A 17,897-nucleotide genomic window follows, 5' to 3' on the forward strand; every position below is an offset into this window, starting at 1 on the left:
CTTAAATATACTTATTTTGAAATATCCCTTAAATATCTAAACTTTACTTCTATTCAGTCTCTCCTGAACTGGTGTCCAGTTCATCTTAGGTGTTGCAGTTTTCGAGCATACATAATGCCCTTTTTAAATTATAAAATATTAGTCTCAGACCCATCATCTCCCTTTTAAAACTGGATAGGAGATTCAATCTATCTAGAGATGCCTTTTCTCTGTGGCCATTAATTAATCTTGTCACGTTGCACTACACCAAGTCTGGTACAACAGACCAAGATGCAGGAGAAACCCTTCCCTTTTTTTCCAAATAGTAGACAGAATAATCTAAGCTTTCCCAAGTCTTAATGTTCACATCCAGTCAGTGAGAGAGTCTTCAAGTGTTACTTTGAAACTGCAACTTTCACACAGGATGTAAGGTTGCCACTTAACAAAAGCTGACATTAACCAAGATTCAATCAGTATTCAGAACATCCTTTGTCGGATTTGGAATGTTAACAAATGGCAGAGAAAACATAGTTCTGCCTGGGGGTAGTGACAATAGAAACAAAATTCACATTTGGAAGTTTGCTTTCAAAGATCAAAGAAAACTTACAGCCCAGGAACAGGCCCTTCGGCCCTCTAAGCCTGAGCCGATCCAAATCCACTATCTAAATCTATCGCCCAATTCCTAAGCATCTATATCCCTCTGCTCCCCCCTCACTCATACATCTGTCAGATGCACTTCTTAAATTAATCTACCGTGCCTGTCTCTACTACCTCTGCATTCAAGGCATCTATCACTCTCTGTGTTTCTTGGCAAAAGTATGGCAGGAATAAAACTGGGATTCTTATTTTAAAAAGAAATGACTAATGTATTACTTCTTCAGTTGTCTGACTTTGATAGTTGCCAGGCCAGATGAATATGGAGTCTGTTGAGTTCAATATGCCTATGATATCCAGCAATCAAACACACAAGGTCTTTAGCATGACGAGTTTCCAGTACCAACGTCAGAGACTGTAAATAAAAACAGAGTCAGTAATTAAAACTTTTCCACTAACAGACCTAAACCTGAAAATGATATCAGCTCACTCATTTATAAAGATTTTGCTCAGCATTAGCTTCCTTGAATTTGCTGGGTGCAGTGTCTTCCCTCATTTGTTTTCCTTCATCTATAGCATGAAAATGTTGTACAATGCTGAAATTGCGAGTTGATAAGTGAGGGCAACAGGGAATCTGAGATCTGGGCAATTACTGGATAAAACAATCTATTTCTTTAACCACGAATTCAAGGATTGAGAAAGAAGCAGGGACAATAGAGCAGGCAGGTGAATGAGGCAAATTGGGCTCAGAAAGAGAAACAAAGAATAAGAAAAATTGTTTGGATACAGACAAAAAAAAGAGAGAAAGGAGAAGTGAAAGCAAATGTAAAACGTTGCAAATTTCTAACAACATTTATTACAATTAGGAATAATATCTGAGGTTTGATTTATTCCTCTTCTGAATGGGAGAGGTGGATTGTATTATGAAAACCTAAACTTCATCATTAAAATGTCTTGGTGTTGTTAAGTACTAACTATTGCCAACTTCCCGAACGGAAACTTTGCATTTATATAGCATATTTCAGAGCCACTAGACATCACTTTACAAACACGGATTACTTTTCAGATACAGTCACTGTTCCAATGTAGGAGTGGGATGAGTTCAATTAATCATTAATATTTAAATGCAACAATTTCTTATAACTTTCAGGCAAATATGTCACAGAAAAATGGGGCGCATTCAAGAAGGAAATATGGAGAGTACAGGGCCACCGTGTTCCAATAAAAGAAGGGGTGGGACCATTAAATCCTGTGAGCACTGGATATCTAAGGATACACAGCAATGGATTTAGAGAATAAAGAGATACTTATGGCAGATATCCAGGACTGAAAACAGCTGAAATCCTAGAGGAGTACTGAATGTTCAAGAGGGAACTTAAAATGGAGAATAGGAGACCAAAATTGGTGACATGAAGGGATACTAACAATTAAAATAGAAGGAAATCCTAAACTGGTTTACAGTTAGAGTAAAAGAGTTGTGCCATTGGGACCACAGAGTAAGGCAGGGAGTCAGAGGATGTAGGTAGGATTCCAAAAGAATACTTTCAGACAGTACTCACTTGTGAAATGGACAATATGCATACAGAAATCAGGGAGAAGGTCTGTGATACAATTAAATAAATTATCATTGACAGAGAGAGCTCTGAGTGGTCTGGCTTAGAATTCGATAAATGTCCAGGGCTGGATGAAGTATATTCCAGGTTGGTGAGTGAGGCAAGGGGCGAAATCAGGGACGTTGCAATAATTTTCTATACCTGTCTGGCCCAGGAGAAGAGTCAGAGGACTTGAGGACAGCCAATGTAGTACTGTTATTCAAAAAGGAGCAAAGGATAAACCAGGAGCTAGAAGCCAGTCAGTCTAACCTCGTGCTGGAGAAATTGCTTGAATGATTCAGAGGAACAGAATTAATTTGTAATTGGAGAGGCAGGAATTATGACTCGAAGAGCCTGCCTTCCACTGATCTGCAGTGGCCTAGTCACTGCTGCCTTTGGAAATTACTCCGGTGTCAGCAGATTAGTTTCACTGGCATTCTGGGAAAACAGGCAAGATGGGCTGGCAGACAGGCAGAAATCCCACCTTTCCTTGGTAAATGTCCTTAGTACCTCCTCCCTTTCCTTCACTTCACTTTCTGGGCTTGATCAGATTGGCCTGGCCTGGCTGGAAATATGCAGAGACCTCCCTAGCTCAGGGCCGAGTTAAATTGCAGTCAGGTCTCTTGATGTTGGGATCATGGACGTGCCAGTGCGGCTACGTAGTAAAGCCATCTGCTGTCTGATTGACAGTGAGCAAAGGTAAGAGTCACCCGCAAGTAACTTCATTGCAAAACATTAGCAAACTGAGGATAGGAATAATTGCTGAACAAATGTTACTGCAGCACAGGTCACAGCAGCAAGGATTTGAGCAGACAACACCCGTATCAGAAAATGTACTAAGTCCTTGTTCAAGCAAGCAGTTAGCATCAATAGCCTTTACCTTCACATCCACCAGGTAGATGTTCACCACGCTGATCTTCTCATACTCAAAGGTCAATTCCAACTTCTGGATGTTGTTGAAGTCTGTTAACTGGTTTATAATATTGAGTTTGCTGTTAACAACTTCGCTGATACCATATTTGGCTCCGACCAACAATGTGATAAATGATTCGCTGTCCTGCAGCTGAAGAAGTTGCATTTCATTAGAAACTTATTAAAGATGACAAAAAAGTCTAGTTTTAAAAAATGAGCCAGTTTCTGTTTCTCCCTACGTACCAGAAGGGTTGCGTTAAAGGTTTTCCCTCCATATGCTCGAAGATCACTCAGTATGTTCAGGTAATTCAGCCGGACTTGTGCCGTGGATATCAGTTGCTTCAAACAGAATGAGTGTATTTTAATATACTGGCATGAAAAGTTATTTTAATGAAAAGATGTCCCCAACAGCGTTGCACATGTGGCAACATTGATCAAAAATGGTCAAAGACTTTCAATGGAAAATAATGGGAATCCCGCCTGGAATTTTCCAACTAGTGATTCAGTACAATGACAAAAAACACCTATCAGCAAATCAGGTTATGCATTGGCAGCAGGTATGGCCCTGTGGTTACATCCTCTTTAAACTCAATCTTGCATGTTTATAAAGACCCTACAATAAGTCTCTCCTTCAATGCATATACCATGATTTCCAGCATTTCCTTCCCAGACATAATTATAGTTCTAAATTTTCAGATGTCTATTTAATTTGCCATCTTCACATTTTGATTCCATGACTTCATTATTTAACAAATTAATCCAGTTGAGTTTATTACCATAAAACAACAAGGCACACTTCCTCTGATTTGAAAGAAATTAATGGAAAATCCATGTGATGAATACATTTTATCTTTTATCTTTGCTGCATGGATTTAAATAACTGCTTTACAAAAAAAAAAGAGTTTTAATATCAAATAATCGATGTATATTCATGAAGCTCAATTTATCAAAGATATTCTTTATATTGTGAACAATTGGTTTTCCTCCCTAAAATGTAATGTCCTGAACGTCTGCAGTTAACGCTTAGGATCACAAAGTGGCTGATAGATAATGATGAGCAATTTCAGGGGCTGATCAACTTTAATCTTTCATACACAAAAATATTGAAATGCTTAACTGGGCTTACAATATGAGAAGCTTTAATTAAAACTTATGACCTAATTATAAAATATGCAGCTTTGAAACTGCATTTCCCAAAAAAGCAATTTTGTTTAAAGTACTCTTTACAAACAAGCTTCAACTTAATAGTGCTGGTTACAGTGGAATTTCCTACATCACTTCACAGCTGAGTAGGAGGATGTCTAAAGAGAGGCAGAAGCAGTGGAGGAAAATACACAACTGAAGTCTCTTATTGAGGAATACAGCAGCAGAAAAGGCAAACACATGATGAGGTTAAAAGGATATGGACTTGTAGGTCAAGGAGGAAAAGTTTCCTAGAGATGTATGAGACCATAGAGGGATTGTAAAAGTGTTATTAAAATGCAGTATATGGATAAAAAAATCGAAGGGTGATTCAAGATAAAGGATAATTCTGCACTGGTGCTAAGATTAACTTGAAGCACTTAGGATGAGAGGCACTTTACAGGCACGCATTAATGATTGGCTGACTGATAGAGGAGGTGATAGTCTAGTGCTGTTATTGCTGTTTTGTTAATCCAGAGACCCAGATAATGCCCTGTGAACTGTTTGAATCCTGCCATGGAAAATGGTGAAATTTTAATTCAATAAATATCTGGAATTAAAGAGTCTAGTGATGATCATAAATCTATTGCCAATTGTTGGGAAAACTTCATTTTGTTCTTCAGGGACAAAGTTGCCATCCTTTGATTGAGATGTGAGATATTCCACAAAGAGAATTAAACAAGATTCCATGGTAAGTACAGTAGTGGCCAATATTTACCACTCAGCCAACATTTTATCAAGGTACCTTGGTTAGTTATCGTGTTGTTGTTTGTGGGAGCCTGTCTTGTGGAAATTGTTTGCTAGGATTCCTGTCCTATAACAATGACAACATTTCAAAACAGGGTCACTTGGTCTGAAGTATTTGTGACTTCTTTTGTGAAAAAGAATATTGTTAGGTACACGTCTTTCATTCCTTTAAATAGGCCTCAATGACCTTGGGTTAAGGGATAAAAGTTCAGATTTTGCCCTTCAGATGATGGCCATTAACTCAGGCTGGATTTAAGGTGGAGACAAATGGAGAAAATAGCGAGTTTAAAAAGAATTGTGATCCTTGGACACAATGAAGCTTAATTTCAATACAGCGCAGAACAGGCCCTTCGGCCCTTGATGAAGCTTGATTACAAGAGGGGCAGACCAGTATGTGTCATCTGCCGGTTTTATGGGGTTTTTTTCTCTGGGTATGACAGGGCTTCATTGTGATGCCCTCTACAGTTGAATACAGCAACCATTCACGACCAGGTTCCCATATGAGGAAAGGCCACTTGGACATATCACCAAGGAATGAATAATGGCAGCAAAACCAAACACTCGGAATGAGCTAACAGCATCAGGAGATGGAAACATAGAAAGCAGCAAAAGTTTGTTTTCTCCTCCTTTAATACTTCACGAATACAGATTTGATCTGGAATGTCACTCAGACACATATTTAAGAGGCTTTAATAAGTAACAAATAAATATTTCACTGATTCTTAGAAGGCAAAGAACATTCACACTTTACACCGCCCTGCTTTAGCAACAGTATTAAAGTGTAAAGGGAAATATTTTCCCTTCAATATAAAACTAGAAACTTTTGTACTTGGGATAATAACCTCTTCACATGTTCCTACATGTTTCAATGAAGTCACCTCTGACTCATCTAAACTCCTATACAGGTCCAGTTTAGTAAAGCCCCGCACCAATCACAATGCATTAATATCCTTCCATACATATGGTGATCAGTATTGTACACAGTGCAGTAAAAAGATTCCATAATCGTAATGTGTAAATGAACGATAATTATTTTGCTTGTTCTCTTAATTGAGAGCTATCGATTCTCTTGGACACAAGAAGAACTGTCCAAGTCTTTGAAATACTCCTGTGCTCTTGGATCAGTGGTTAGCAGCCTCGGGGCACTGTCCGTCTGGCGTTTGCATGTTACCCCGTGTCTGCACGAGTTTCCTCCAGTTTCCTCCCACAATCTAAAGATGTGCAGGTTAGGTACATTGGCCACGCTAAATTGACTATATTATTCAGGGATGTGTGGGTTAGGTGCATTAATCAGGGGTACATATAGAGTCGTGGATAGGGGAATGGGTCAGGGTGGGTTACACTTCGGAGGGACAGTGTGGACTTGTTGGGCCAAATGGCCTGTTTCCACACTGGAGGGATTCTATTCTATGAAATCTCCGGAGAGCAGGAAGGGACCTTGGTTTAATGACTCATTCAACAGATGGCACCTTAAGCACTTCAGCATGCCCTCATTACTGCACTGCAACATCAACCAAGTTACTTGTTCTCAAGTCTCCAGAATTGGACCTGATCCACAATGTTTTGACCAAACGGCAAGTGCGCTACACATTGAGTCATGGCTTATGCAACAGCACACCTTTATAAAACAGCAAAACGACCAAGAAAGCTGTAAATCTGAAATAGATACCTGAAAAAGTTGGAAATATTCAGCAAGTCGGGTAGCATGATTGGAGGGAGGAAAACAGTTAACATGGGGAATGCTTTGTCAGAACTGAGAGCACTTTGAGATGTAACAGTATTTAAACAAGGCATAAAAAAACTCAAGGGTACGTGCAGAAAGAGCATCTGTGATTGGGTGGAAAGCAGTAAAGATTGATTTTTTTAAAACACTCACTTTTACCTTTGGATAGCCAGTTATAAAGAATTACCTTTTGTCCTGGTGCAATCAAGCTATGATTGTTCTTAAGGTGATAGTTAATGGCCTTTCTGATAACTTTCTCTTTCATGTTGTCAAGTACAGTTGATGAGACAAAATTCTCAATTCCCCAATTCATCCTGAAAATAATAAGGTTGCATTTAAAACTATTTCACCCCAATCATAGAATTGTACAGTACAGAAAAAGGCTATTTCACCCATTGTGTCTGTACTGACTCCCAGAAGAGCTATGATATTTGTGATATTGGAAACTATCCCTCCAAACCACTTACCATTCTGACTTGGAAATCTATTGCCATTTCTTCAATGTCACTGGGTCAAAATCCTGCAATTCCAACTCTAAGGGCATTGTGGGTCAATCCACAGTACGTGGACTGCAGCAGTTCAAGATGGCAGCTCACCACCACCTTCTCAAGGGCAACAAGGGATGAGCAAGAAAAGCTGGGCCAGCCAGCATCACCCATGATTTATGAGTGATTTTGTTTTAAAATCCCATGTTCAATTAATTAATAGTTGCAGCTTATGCACAATGATGGTGGAGTTGGAACAAAGAACCCTACCTCATAGAGCCATCTGGTGATCTGAAGCTGCAACTACATTGTGACAGTTGCCATAGTGATTTCCAATACAGGGAGTGTCTGGTTTGCAAATGGGTTCCATTCTGGAGTTTGTTCACAAGTTGGCTTGTACACATGGCAGCACACAATACAGGACAATGGAAAGCAGCTATTCATAAGTACAGGAAATGTTTGGATATCTGGTCGTTAAAGTTATGAACATGTAATGGAACACATTCATAAGTACAGTCAGTTCTGCTATAACGCTATTGTTCTGTTCTCGTGCAAACCTGTGTTATAAGAAAATCACGTAATAGCAGCACTACTTAAACTAATGGGGCCATGGTCGTGTTATACACAAAAGTTCACACTATAGAAACAGTGTCCCCAATTCGTCAATTATGTTATAGCGAATTCACATTAACAAAATGCACGCTTTAGCAGAATGATCTGTATGAGCATTCTTAAGTTGGACGTTTGTAAATCAGGGATCCCTGTATATGATTCAGAACCTTGGGACGACCCAAAGTGCTTTATTGCTAATAAAGTACTTTTAAAATATGGTCACTGTCATGATAAAAGAAACATTGCAGTTAATTTGTACACAGCAATAGCTGACACACAGCAATGTGAACTGAAAACCTGATTTTGATGAGCAATAAATATTGGCTAGAAATATTCAATGCATGTTGGATTTTTTAAAAAAATTCTTGTTTTCTCAGGAAGAATATACCAAGTACTGCACTTCTGCTTCCTAGTTGTGAAACCTGAAAGGCTTCAGAAAAGATTTACAAGGATGTTGCCAGGGTTGGAGGGTATGAGTTATAGGGAGAGGTTGAATAGGCTGGGGCTGATTTCCCTGGAGCGTCGGAGGCTGAGGGGTGACCTTATAGAGGTTTAGAAAATCATGAGGGGCACGGATTGGGTAAATGGACAAAGTGATTTCTCTGGGTGCGGGAGTCCAGAACCAAAGGGTGAGAGGGGAAATATTTGAAAGGGACCTGAGGGGAAACTTTTTCACACAAAGGGTGGTGCGTGTAGGGAATGAGCTGCCAGAGGAAGTGGTGGAGGCTGGTACAATTACAACATTTAAAAGGCATCTGGAAGGGTATATCAAAAAGAAGAGTTTACAGTGATATGGGCCAAGTGCTGGCAAATGGGACTAGATTAAGTTAGGACATCGGGTCGGCATGGACGGGTTGGACCAAAGGTCTGTTTGCATGCTGTACATCTCTATGACTCTATCAGTGGACTGCTGTTACAGCTATTGAGGTCACACTGACAGGGTCTGGGAGTGAAAGGTGTCTGGGCCTGTTTTTGTGTCAGTAGAGATTGATGCTAAGTTGACTTCCATTCCTATCCCAATTTAAAATCGGGTCTGGATGAAATTTAAAGAATTACAAAGTGCCAAGGAGTTAGTCTTCAAGTAGAAGACTAAAAATAAGAATCTAAGATTAATTCCACTTAAAGGGGTAATTCTATGACATGTTAGTGAAGTAACTCATAACTGAGAAGTTCCTCTAGCCTGGAGTTTCACAAACACTGAGTGCTGTCAATGAGGAGTGTCCTTAATGAAGGGTCTAGTTGCTAAACTCATGCAAACAATGCCTCACTAACAGCAAGTTCCTCCAAACAAACGTCTCACTCGCTAGGAATCTTATTAACAAGGAAACTGACTAATAAAGAATCTCGTTAATAAGGAGTTTCAATAAAAGGAAGACTAGCTAATGAAGGATCACACTAATGGGAAGATTTGCCAATTAAGCAGCTCACTAAGAAAGTGTCTGACTGATGTGATGGCTTATGAAACAGGGGTCTTGCTATCAAGAAGTCCATATAGTGCTGTGTGAACATAGTGTGATGTGAGGTGCAGCTGAAGCATTGCCCAGTTCAATCTGCCCAATGTATTGACTCACTCAATGTACTTCATGGAGACTTTCTCAGAATGGTTGGAGCTGAGGATGCATTCCTGAATTTGCAGTGCTGCGAGATGGATAGCAGTGCTGTATTTCATCTCCATCGCAAACCTCTCCAGCAGCACATCATTGCAACTCTGTAAAAGAGATTACTAAAGGCATCACACAGCAATCTAGAAAATATCCACACAAATTGCCACCACTTACAAATGCTTTCACAAAATTACAGAATAGAATAAAACTATGCAACAGAAAAATGCCCCTTGGTCCATCAAGTATGCGCTTGTCAAAAACCCCTTTTCCAGCACTTGGTCCATAGCTTTGTCTGTCTTGGCTTCGCAAGTGCATTGTGTTGCTGCTGGTTCTTTGAACGATCTGTCCAGTTAAACCAACACCCTAGTTCTTTCCTTGTAGCTCTACATATTTTCTTTACAACTACGTATCCAAAACTAATCAAAGGCTCTGTGGTACAGTGGCAATGTCCCTACCTTTGAGCTAGGAGTTTTGGCTGTAAGTCCCATCTGCTCCAGAGGTGTGTAAAAACACCTCTGAGCTCTGAAGGAGGGTGATCATTTAGTGGTACAACTGGACTCTTAACCCAGAGACCCAGGTAATGTTCTGGGGACCTGGGTTTGAATCCCACCATGGTAGATGCTGGAAACTGGAATTCAATAAAAATCTGGAATTAAAAGTCTAATGATAACAGTGAACCATTGTTGGTGAAAAACTCATCTAGGTCACGAACATTCCTTAGGGAAGGAGTCTGCCATCCTTACCGTCTGGCCTACATGTGACTCCAGACCCACAGCAATGTGGTTTGACTTTTAACTGCCATCTGGACAATTCGGAATGGGTAACAAATGTTAGCCTAGTCAGTGATGCCCTGATCCCATGAATTAATTTAAAAAACAGGTTGAGCAGAAATTATCTACAAACACTAAACAAATCTTACTGTCAAACCTACATCCACCATTCTTTTTCAGGCAGTGAATTTCAGATTATAACACACTGAATATAAACTTTCACCTCCTTTCTCATAAATTATTTTTCTGCTGCATGGAATCCTGAAATTCCTGCAGGATCTTCCAGAACCGGAAGTCATTGAAATCTACAGGACCTCTGAGAGGGAACATTGCTCATCTGCCCACTGTTCTTTGACCTTAAACCAGTGCCTTCAGGTTAGGAACCAAAGTGAAAATAATGAAAACAGTTTCTTTTCATTTACTCAGTCAAAGCCGCTTGTATTTATAGACACCCGTATTAAATCTCCCCTTAATTTTCTCTGCTCTGCAGAGAACCACCTCACTTTCTCTAGCTGCTACAAAACTCAAATTGCCAATCCCCACATGTCAACTATAATTTTAACCATGAATACAGAACATCTCACAAATACCGAAATTGCTGGATGTATGAAAATGAAGTCCATCTAGTTCACCATCTGCAATCTTGCTATATTAATTGTACAATGATAATATTACTATTAACTAATCACGGTAATTCATCCCTAACTATTAATCTACAACAGATGCAGACAGGTGTGCAAAACCACTGGAGGTGGGGATTTTGGCAGATCCAAAGTCACCCATTTCTCCTAGACCAGCCACACTTATCAAATGTCATGTTTATATGACTTATCCAAAATTGCTATTGTCTGAAAGTAATCTATTTAATTTTTGTGTGAATTGCCCAAGCTGATTTACTCCATTCCCTTAGAGGTATGTTCCCCAATGTCCTCATCGAAATATTTTTAAAATTCATTTAGGGGATGAGGGTATCGCTGACCACATCCCTTAATTACCCAGAGGGTGGTTTCAGAGTCAACCACATTGCTGTGGGTCTGGGTCACATGTATGTAGTTTCCTTCCCTGAAGGATTTTAGTGAACTGGATGAGTTTTTCCTAACAATCAACATTTGACCCTTAATTCCAGATAATTCAAATTCCACCATCTGCAGTGGCAGGATTTGTTCCGAGGCTCCTAAAACATTAGCTGGGTCTCTGGATTAATAGTCCAGTGATATTAGCACGAGGTCATAATCTTCCCTAATGTACTTCAGCGTATTAGTTTTGAATATATTCCACTTTAAGCGCAGAATATGTCCTCCGGCTTTATCGCTCTTGGGAAACAGAACCTTTTTTGGTGTGGTCAGTCATGATTGTTATAAGGGGCTTACCATGATCCTTCATGTCAAATAGATACCTGTGAGTAGAGGTATTCAAAAGTAACTGGATCATCTTGTAAAAGTACAAGTGGATCTCTTGGCAGGAAACAAACCCTGAAGAGACACCTATAATCACGGGGCTCTCGCTTCTGGACCACCTGTGACAAGGTAGAAAACATTTATATCAGGAAATACCTTCTTATTGTCACACTGTGGAAATAATCAACAAAAAAAATTCTTTAAGCTTATGTTTTAACAAGAAGCATTTCGCACTGGGTGGTGTTGTGATACAGAGGAGGGGGGCTTCTCTGGATAAATTTGTTGATATCAGCCCAGGCTTCCTTTTGTTAAATAGAGGCCCAATCCCCAAGTTCTTTAATTACTTGCAATGCAATGCTATTTTTAGCAGTCTCAATAAAACTTGTTATTTCCATGCTGAATCAATTTTTACATACATTTTGCAGTTGAACAGATGAAATATAAGCATTAGGAACTGGGGCAGGCCATTTGCTCCACCATTCAAGAAAATTATAATTAACATGTACCTTAACTTCACCTTCCTGTACTATCTCCATATCCCTTTGTTCTTTTAGAACACAAAAATCTGCCACCCTTTACCTTGAATAGGCTCAATGTCAGACCATCCTCAGCTCTCCAAAATACAGTTTTCCAAAGATTCACAACTCAACTCTCCATCCCGGTTCTACTTGGGCAGCATCTCATTCTGAGAGTGTGAGTGACCCTATGTGCGAGATTCACCAGCCATGTGGGAACTTACAAAGGTGGGGAGTGACAGCCGAGGGGAAGGCTCTCGATGTGGACACGCCACCCGAAGAAGGACGGACCACCACTCTCTTTCTTCCCATCTTTTAACCAGTCTGCTTAAGAAAAGAGCTGACCCATGCCAAGTATATCATGGCATTGCCAATGTAATATTTAGATCAAGTTAACAATTCCAAATACCTGTTAATTTCTTTTAAAAATACAGTTCAGTTGCTGATGTTGGCACTCACTCACGTACCTTCATTTTATCAGGAGCAGGTTGGAGTGGACAGGAAGGCAGCTACCTGTCATATTTTATGTTATATGGGACATTAAGAACAGTCCCATGGATTTCCATTCTATCTCCTCGCATTCTTCTGAACTTCAAGAAACACTGAATTCATTTACTCAACCTTCCAACATAAGACAACCACCTCATTCTAGGAACCAATCTGACTGGTCACAGCCCCTCTTCTGCTGTTACATCCTTCCTTTGGTAGATGGACCCAAACTGTAAACAGTCGTTTAGGTGTGACCTCACCAATATCCTGGAATTGTTGTGAGAAGACTGCTTGACTCCTATATCCAATCCAATTTTTTATCCAAAGTGAACGTACAATTTGCCTTCCCAGAAAAGTGATTACCAGGAAATACCATAGGTAATGCAGAGAGACATCTTCTTCACTCCTATGTTGTGTAATATTGATCAGCATTTCTGAACCAGAATTTGATAAAGCCAAGAGATGCTGCTTTGTTCAAATTCCATTTACAAAGTCTCCAAAAACAGAACTTTTCTTTAGGCTGCAGCAAATGGAACAAACTGTTCAAAATGCCAGATTTGGACAGCAGTCCAATGTTAGGTAACAAAGCCAACAGATATAGAGGCAAAAACAGAAGTTGCTGGAAAAGCTCAGCAGGTCTGGCAGCATTTGTGAAGAGAAATCAGAGTTATTGTGACCCGGTGGGTCCAGTGACCCTTCCTCAGAACTGATACAGAGGATGGTTAAGGGTTTCATTCTGTAGACGTACATGTGGGTAACTTTAGTTGTCTACTTAAAAGCTTGCAAACTCTCAAGGATATCACTCCCTCATGTAAACAGTTCAAAGAAACCCCAACGTACCTGCTCAATGAGTTCATCATCATGTAAGATATAGATCTTGTTGATAGTGTATCGTTCCTTCAAAACCAGAGCAAAATGCTCAATACAACGGATGGATAACTTTGACTTCAGGCTGAGGATGATATCCTTTCAAATTTCAGTAGAAAGGGAAAACAAAATTAATTTCTTATTGCCTTTCTGAATTTCCTGTTGAAGATATATGGTCGTTTTACCTATCCCCAGCTGCCTCACAGCGCCAGAGACCTGGGTTCAATTCCCGCCTCAGGCGACTGACTGTGTGGAGTTTGCACATTCTCCCCGTGTCTGTGGGTTTCCTCCGGGTGTTCCGGTTTCCTCCCACAGTCCAAAGATGTGCAGGTTAGGTGAATTGGCCATGCTGAATTGCCCGTAGTGTTTGGTGTAGGGGAATGGGTCTGGGTGGGTTGAGCTTCGGTGGGTCGGTGTGGACTTGTTGGGCCGAAGGGCCTGTTTCCACACTGTAAGTAATCTAATCTAAAATCCTCTCCTATTGGCTGATTCCTGGGACGAAGAGGTTGAGTTCTCAGGAACGGCTAAACAGATTCGGCCATTATTCACTCGAGTGTAGAAGAATGAGGGGTGACCTGATTGAAACATATAGGATTCTCAGGGAACGTGAAAGGCTGGATGTTGAGAAGATGTTTCCACTTGTTGGGGAATCTCAAACTAGGGAACATAGTTACAGAATGACATGGAAAAAAATTTCTTTTCCCGGAGCAAGGTGAATATCTGAATTCTCGATCACAAGGAGTTGTGGAGTTGAGATCCCTGAAAGTATTTAAAGAAACACTAGGTAGATATTTAAAATATTAAGACGTGAGCATGAAACAGGAGTTGAGGGCTGGAGCAGATCAGCCATGATCTTGCATAATGGCAGGATAGGAGTCAGGGAGCTAAATGGCCGACTTCTCCACTTGTTCCTTATGTTCTTACGATCTAAGAAGACTCCGAAGCAACATGATAATAAGCACTGCAGAAATATGAAGGAAAAAGTGTTAAATCATCCCTAACATCCTGCCTTACTCACTGCCCAAGTCTGCAGTCCCTGTTCCATCCACAGTCTACATCTGCTGCTCCATTGCTGTGGGAACCCCCTGCGCTATCCAGTGTCCCAACCTCATCCTCCATCCACATTCATACCCCCTTCTCCACCCATTCTTCGAACCCCTTCTCCACCCACTCCCCCAAACCCCCGTCCCCATCCACTCTCCCAAACCCCCGTCCCCATCCATTCTCCCAAACCCCCGTCCCCATCCACTCTCCCAAACCCCGTCCCCATCCACTCTCCCAAACCCCGTCCCCATCCACTCTCCCAAACCCCCGTCCCCATCCACTCTCCCAAACCCCGTCCCATCCACTCTCCCAAACCCCCGTCCCCATCCACTCTCCCAAACCCCGTCCCCATCCACTCTCCCAAACCCCGTCCCCATCCACTCTCCCAAACCCCCGTCCCATCCACTCTCCCAAACCCCCGTCCCCATCCACTCTCCCAAACCCCGTCCCCATCCACTCTCCCAAACCCCGTCCCATCCACTCTCCCAAACCCCGTCCCATCCACTCTCCCAAACCCCCGTCCCATCCACTCTCCCAAACCCCGTCCCCATCCACTCTCCCAAACCCCGTCCCCATCCACTCTCCCAAACCCCGTCCCCATCCACTCCCAAACCCCTGTCCCCATCCACTCTCCCAAACCCCTCCCCATCCACTCCCCCAGCCCCTTCCCCACTCTCCCCCCACTCTCCCAACCCCTTCTCCACCACTCTCCCAGCCTCCTTCTCCACCCACTCTCCCACCCCCTTTTCCACCCACTCTCCCAGCTCCCTTCTCCACCCACTCTCCAAGCCCCTTCTCCACCCACTCTCCCAGCCCCCTTCTTCACCCACTCTCCCAGCCCCTTCTCCACCCACTCTCCCAAACCCTTCTCCACCCACACTCCCACCCACCTCTCTCCACCCACCCTCTCCCAACCCCCTTCTCCACCCACCCTCCCAACCCCCTTCTTCACCCACCCTCCCAAACCCCTTCTCCACCTGCTGTCCAAACCCCCTCCTCCATCCACTCACTACATCTCTTGCTCTATAAATTGTCCAAACCTATGCACCATCCACAATCCTGGTGCCTAATATATCGACTCAGAGGGCATGAAGTTCCTCTTTTTTCTCACACTGGCTTTCGGTGGTGAGTAATGTATCCCTGCCCTTGGCTGAGAAGACAGTCAGAGCTGACTTGGTAAGCCTGGGCGAGTTTCCTGGCCCTTCATTGGGCTCAATGCTAGTATCCTGGGTTGTCAGAAACTGCCTGCCAATCAGAGGCTAGCAGCCTTTGAGTCCTGAAGTCAGGCAAGGCCTACTCATCATCAGATCCAGCTGCAATAACACAAGTCTTCTTTATCTTCTTGTCACAGTGTGGGAAGGCAATGGGGGATGGTCAGGGAGTTTAGAGGTAGATGCCATTTGGGGTAACTGGAGATCCCCCCTCCCAATCCGGCAGCGAGGTCACCCTGGTTTTCCAGGGAAACCAACACCAGCAGGAATGTAAAGAGAGAGACATCGAAGGTGGTCATTTGACGCTCATCAGTGGCCAATAATTGATTACTTAAGACCTTAGCAGATTGAATAGGTTGCCCATGGACTTTCTTGACTAGAACTAATTGGTGACCAGACATAAAGGTCGAGGGGGTTACCATATCTCCCAGTACCTCTGCCATTGGCAGGAACAGAGCCCATTGTAATTAGCAGTCGTTCTTGCTTCCCTTTCCAACATCTATTGTCTGTCTTGTTCTGTCAATGTCTAAAAGCTTTTGAAAGCTTTTTTAATTGCTGGATACATTGACTTGCAAAAATGGAAAAGCATTTTCGGAGTTGACTTATTTCAGTTATCATCCATGAATCTTGACAATCCTCACTGCAGAATTTGGCCTTTAGTGGATAAATGCTTTCATCCATTACGCAGTGAATACAAAACTTTGGATATTACCTTGAAAGTCAGATTAAAAATCAAGTGTTGACCGACAAGCCTACATCAATAATTTTTGTTCTATGTTTTGTTTGCTATTCTGCAGATTCGGTTGCTTTTGTATACTGTTCATGTGCATTAAAGAAATCGACAGCATTAGGACAACACATTTTTATCACCAAAAGATGTTCCAAAGTGCTTTAATGCTAAAGAGCTACTTCTGAAACGTGGTCAGTATTGTACCTCAAAGTTTGCTCATTTCACAGATTACCAGATGGCTACAGTATAATCAATCTTGCTCTTTCAGTTCATAACCAAATTAAATTCTTAAAGAAATTATTGAACTATGATTCAATTCCAACCTCCAATGTCTCCAGACTGTCAGACTTTGGATTCACATTCAGTACTGATGAGAGAAGATTTCTTCAAACTGAATACCAGAAAGACTAAAGCTATTATCTTCAAGTCCTGCTGTGTTCTCTAGTTACCAATTCCACCTCGCTCTCAACTAGCTGAGGCTGAACCAGACTTTGCAACCTGGGAACCACATTTGACCAGAGATCCTACCACAAATCCACATCATCACTAAGACTGCCTATATCCCACCTCAATACTATTGCCTGACTCCATCCTCGACTCATCTATTGCTGAAACACTCTACTGCAACTTAATTATATTGAGGTCTGAATTCCTGCCCGGTGTCCCATCCCCCACCCTTCATAGATGATAGCTTAGCCAAAAATCTGTTGCCTACATTTAACTTACAGGTTCCTGTTCACCTGAACTCTGTCTCTTTGGTGTATATTGACTTGACCATTATCCTTCATTTCAAAACCCTCCATTTTCTTGACCATCCTTATTTCTGTGTGTCCTCCACTACTACCATCCTCCAAGACATCTACATTCTTGAAATTCTGGCCTCATTCAACTCCCTGACTTTAAACATTCCATCGCTGATAGCCAAGTTCAGCATTTCCCTGCCTTTCCATTCCGTTCACCTCCTTTAAGACACATCGCTTTCACTAAGAGTTTTATCATTTATCCTAGTATCTCTTTATATGATTTGTGTCAATTTTGGTTTCATAAATGTCCTGTGAAACACCTGAGTAAATACACTCTCTAAATGCAGATTGTTGTCATTGATGTTGTTAATAAAAATCATGTTAATATAAGGGGCAGATCAGAATACTGAGACTCTGAAATAAAAAATAGAAAAAGCTGGAAATAATAAACTGGTCAGACTGTATCTATGGAGAGAGAAACAAAATTAAAGTTTCAGCATTAATGAAGAGCGTATTTCAGAATTAGAGAGAGTTGGAGACGTAACAGGTTCAAAATGAATATTGCAGACAGAGAGCAGTGAGTGGTGAAAGAGAAAAAGGAAAGGTCTGTGATGGAAGGCAGGAGAGATTAAATGACAAGGTTTCACTGGGCAAAACAGGATGTTAATGAAACAAAAATTGGTGATGTAGTAATAGTGAAG

The 17,897-nt window shown here is 41.5% G+C and overlaps 1 protein-coding gene and 1 pseudogene across 1 annotated transcript in view; both read right to left on the bottom strand.

Annotated features, from left to right (window-relative positions):
- LOC132820027 (sodium- and chloride-dependent neutral and basic amino acid transporter B(0+)-like) overlaps positions 1 to 17,897 on the bottom strand; it is a 640,602-nt pseudogene that overhangs the window by 479,783 nt on the left and 142,922 nt on the right.
- LOC132820283 (FERM and PDZ domain-containing protein 1-like) overlaps positions 1 to 17,897 on the bottom strand; it is a 58,855-nt gene that overhangs the window by 14,689 nt on the left and 26,269 nt on the right. Inside the window, exons 7-12 of the mRNA XM_060832308.1 lie at positions 13,442 to 13,567; positions 11,597 to 11,716; positions 9,398 to 9,534; positions 6,917 to 7,043; positions 3,321 to 3,416; positions 3,046 to 3,228 (exon numbers count right to left, since the gene is read on the bottom strand). Of these exons, the coding sequence (XP_060688291.1) occupies positions 3,046 to 3,228; positions 3,321 to 3,416; positions 6,917 to 7,043; positions 9,398 to 9,534; positions 11,597 to 11,716; positions 13,442 to 13,567 (789 nt within the window). The remainder of the gene's footprint in view (positions 1 to 3,045; positions 3,229 to 3,320; positions 3,417 to 6,916; positions 7,044 to 9,397; positions 9,535 to 11,596; positions 11,717 to 13,441; positions 13,568 to 17,897) is intronic.

Source organism: Hemiscyllium ocellatum, chromosome 11 (assembly GCF_020745735.1).
Source record: "Hemiscyllium ocellatum isolate sHemOce1 chromosome 11, sHemOce1.pat.X.cur, whole genome shotgun sequence".
In the NCBI taxonomy this organism is placed as follows: domain Eukaryota; kingdom Metazoa; phylum Chordata; class Chondrichthyes; order Orectolobiformes; family Hemiscylliidae; genus Hemiscyllium; species Hemiscyllium ocellatum.